This window comes from Aphanomyces astaci (assembly GCF_000520075.1).
Source record: "Aphanomyces astaci strain APO3 unplaced genomic scaffold supercont1.548, whole genome shotgun sequence".
Taxonomy (NCBI): domain Eukaryota; phylum Oomycota; class Saprolegniomycetes; order Saprolegniales; family Verrucalvaceae; genus Aphanomyces; species Aphanomyces astaci.
In genome coordinates this window covers 1-3,743 of record NW_009798811.1, presented here as the reverse complement: position 1 = coordinate 3,743, position 3,743 = coordinate 1, and the positions used below count along the sequence as shown (strand labels likewise).

Below are 3,743 nucleotides of genomic sequence, written 5' to 3'. Positions count from 1 at the left end.
TTTAGCCCAACATCTGTTGTGGCATCTTTGCCCAAGTACACGGCCCAAAAGTTGGAACGGTGGGCCCTGCTGCTGATGGGCTACAGTTATGTCATCCATGACATCCCCGGCGAAGTCAACGTCTGGGCTGACCTGCTGTCGCGCTGGGGATCTACCCTCCCCAGCATATGTGCCATCAGCCAGCAGCCACTGCTGATCTCGCCGTTGCGGGATGAAAAGTTTGTTTGGCCAACATTTGTGTCCATCGCCGAAGCCCAGGTGGTCGCCCCTGACGACGTCTTGTCGAGAATGACCAAGAGCCTAGACGCCGTCCACCTGGTGGTTCTGGCGTCTGGCCAGGCGTGGCTTCTACGTCTCGTCGACGATGTGATCTGGGTACCCGTCGCCGCCGCCGAGTTGCAGCTGCGGCTGTGCGTGTGTGTCCATGCAAGTTTGGCGGGCCACCGCACGGCCAAGGCCACGTTGGCCAGCCTGGAGTCGTTCTGCCAGTGGACCGGCATGAAGGGCGACGTTGAATTTTTTGTGCGTCGGTGCCTACATTGTGCCAGTGCATCTGGCGGTTCGCCGCGTCCGCTTGGCGAGGCCCTCCACTCGACCGCACCCAATGGACTAATTCATTGGGACTTTGTGTTCATGGGCGCCTCCAAGACAGGCGGCGACAAGTACCTGCTGGTAGTCAAGTGTGACGCCAGCAATATGGTTTGGTTCTTTCCGGCTCCCGAGGCCACGGCAACGTTCGTCAAGTACTGCCTCCTGCAGTGGTTCGCCGTGTTCGCCGTGTGCTACGAGTGGGTCTCCGAACAGGGGACCCATTTCAAGAACCAAGTTATCGCGGAGCTCCAGCACGTGCTGGGGGCTCATCACTTCACGACTGCCCGCTGCCTATGGGCGAATGGCACAGTGGAGGTCGTGATGCAGCAGTTGCTGCGTCTATTCCGGGCATGTCTGAGCGAGTGGCGCATGGCGCCCGACCAGTGGCCCGAGGCCCACCTCGTCAGCATGCTCGTGCTCAACCAGCTGCCTTCACCCTCCCTTGGTGGTATGGCTCCCGTGACCGCCATGTCTGACCGTCCGGCAATGTCGCCGGCTGAAACCATGGCGTTGCCGGGTCAGCTCATCTCGGCCACGCTGGCTGAGGTGGAAGAAGGTCAACGTGAGAACATTGCCGCGCTGGAAGAAATGCACAAACAGATGTTGGTGGAAAACGCACGGAAGCGTGACCGCTTGCGGCAATACCACGATAAGAAGAAGGGTGTGCAGATGGCCCAGGTCGTAGTGGGGGGCTATGCCCTCTACATGGGCGCACTTGCGCCAGAAGTTGCGGACCAAGTGGTGCGGCCCGGCCGTCGTCACCGAGGTGACCAGTAACTGGGTGTACAACGTCGAGAACCTGCTAGCTTACTACGTTCGCCCCGTCCACGCCAGCCGTCTGATATTCTACGAGGACTGTGACTTGGACGTGATGTCCGAGCTGCTGGCCCACGTCGCCCACAACTCAGAAGGCTTCGAGGTGGAGGCTATGGTGGACGCGCGGTACGTCCCCACGACCAACGTTTACGAGCTGTTAATCAAGTGGCGCGGACTCCAAGACGCGGACAACTCGTGGAAGCCCGCCAACAACATCTTCGCCGATTTACCCGTGATGTTCAAGGCTTTCTGCAAGGCGGCCACGTCCGCCGTAATCAAGAAGATTGCCGTTGCTTACGAGGTTATGTAACTCGTGGGGGAAGGGATGTATTCGGTTCGAATTACTGAGACGGAAAGGAGTAGACCTGTGGCGTCTGCTCCTTGCCGTCCATTGTTCGGTACTTTTGGTGGTTGGAGTACCATATGGATTGGTAAAGTGTATTTACCCCTTTATCGGGCCTGAGAGTTTAGGTAGTTTGAGTGGCTCGTTGTCAGTCACTTCGTCTTTTACCTTTGAATATTCCAACGTTTTGGTTTCGATCGGTTTTGAAGTAGTTGAGATACAACACCGCCGGAACACACCACCACCACCATGGCCACCTGCTGCACTGCATGGAATGTAGTCCATCACAAGGAACTGGAAACCGTACAGCGCAGCCATGAGTACCATATTCACGTACCCTTGCATGTCCCCAACGCATTCGGCCCTACACCATCCAAGTGTCATCGGCAAAGTCTTCTTGCGATGTGCTCGCACCAGTTGTTGTGGAAACCAAGTATAATTGGCTAGTCTGGTGAGATAATTTGGAGGTGCAACTGTACGAATTGACACGATATTTCGTATATTTGAGCCAAATTCGGAGCGGAGTTTTATTTCAGGAATTTCAAATTCCGGGTTTGCTAAAGGTTCTAATGAGGGAATTATCACATCCGGATACACCTTTTCGCCTGTAGACCTGTAACCTGGCTGGGACTCCGTCCAACCCTTGGTGCATACTAGTACATACGATGCTTAACCCCTAGTAAGAGGTGAGGTGGTCCGAGTATACAAAGTTTCATATAAATACTCATATTGCAGTGTTTTCTGAGAAAAACTACAGTGGAATAACGTTAGTTTAATGAGGGAATTGTACCATGTACACATACTCCAGTGTTGTCGCAAACATCAGGCATAGTACAGTATTTGTTTACTCGTACACACAGTACTAGTACTAGTATTTAGTATTTCGCAAACATCAGGTATACTACGTAGTAGTACAGTAGTTTTACAGTTAATTTCCATTGCAAAACCTGGGGTAACCTGCCAAAATCGTTCTCGAAGTATAAGGCCGAGTCTGGATGCCACAGAAATTTTTATGTCAAATAATATTCTGGCTGAGAATTCCCTTTGCAAATGGGAGGTGAGCAAATATTTTCGAAATGTTTTGATGTTACCTCTGGATGATGAGAACAATCGATAGAATATCATGTACTACGTAGTAGGTAAAATTGGACAGTTGCAGTTCAAACTTTTTTCTATCAGACAGTAAAAATTGGAATTATTATGTCACTTTATATATGTCAGCATTGGTAGCCAAACACACAAAAGCTGCCGTTTGAAAAATTGTCATAATATTTCTGAAAAGTTGCAAAACGAGGTGTTTTCTGACATTTTTTGTGGCAGCCAGAGTGGCCCTAAGTCTTTTTGTACTAATAAAGGCGCAGCCCATTTTATCGGAACATTACTGGAAATGATTACGCGCATATTCATCGTTTTAGGGTTTACCTGGGGAAAACGGGGGTTATTTGATATAAATCGTGATATTCCGGGGTAAAAGGGGTTTAGGGTTAGGCCTTTTGGAAACACATGATGTGGGTTTTATGAGCGGAGATAAAGGGGGGAAACGCGATGATTTTGCGGCGATATTGCAGTGCTTGAAGGTGGGCCAGTGGGCCACAGCGCAATCGATACGCGTACGATGGGACCCGAACGCCCCCGGAACAGACATGAATTTATCCAACAATTCGCGATCGATTGAGATAGGTCGTTCAAGGTTGGCAATGTGTCAATGTGGTGTTGCCACAAAGCCAGTGAAGGGGACATTTAGAATTTGCGTTGACGTTTCAATTGGTCTGTGTCGAATTGAATGATCTTGGCCCGAGCGAAATCGACATCACTTCCGACTGGTCGAAATTCTATTGATACCTGTAGGACCAGGCAGGCTACAGTACTGGAGCCATTACGTGAAAAAGCGACCACCACAACATCCTATCAAAATGGAATATGAGCGTCGTGGTGATGATTCAGCGGACTCGGGGGCATATTGAGTTTGCCGTGAACGATGGTGAATAATCTC

At 50.9% G+C, this 3,743-nt stretch overlaps 1 protein-coding gene across 1 annotated transcript in view; it reads left to right on the top strand.

Moving 5' to 3' along the window:
* Positions 1 to 1,717, top strand: part of H257_19389 (hypothetical protein) — a gene marked incomplete at both ends in the record, with an annotated part of 4,844 nt that extends 3,127 nt beyond the window's left edge. Inside the window, 2 exons of the mRNA XM_009848536.1 lie at positions 37 to 1,269; positions 1,316 to 1,717. Coding sequence (XP_009846838.1) covers positions 37 to 1,269; positions 1,316 to 1,717 — 1,635 coding nt within the window. The remainder of the gene's footprint in view (positions 1 to 36; positions 1,270 to 1,315) is intronic.
* Between the last annotated feature and the right edge of the window lie 2,026 nt (positions 1,718 to 3,743).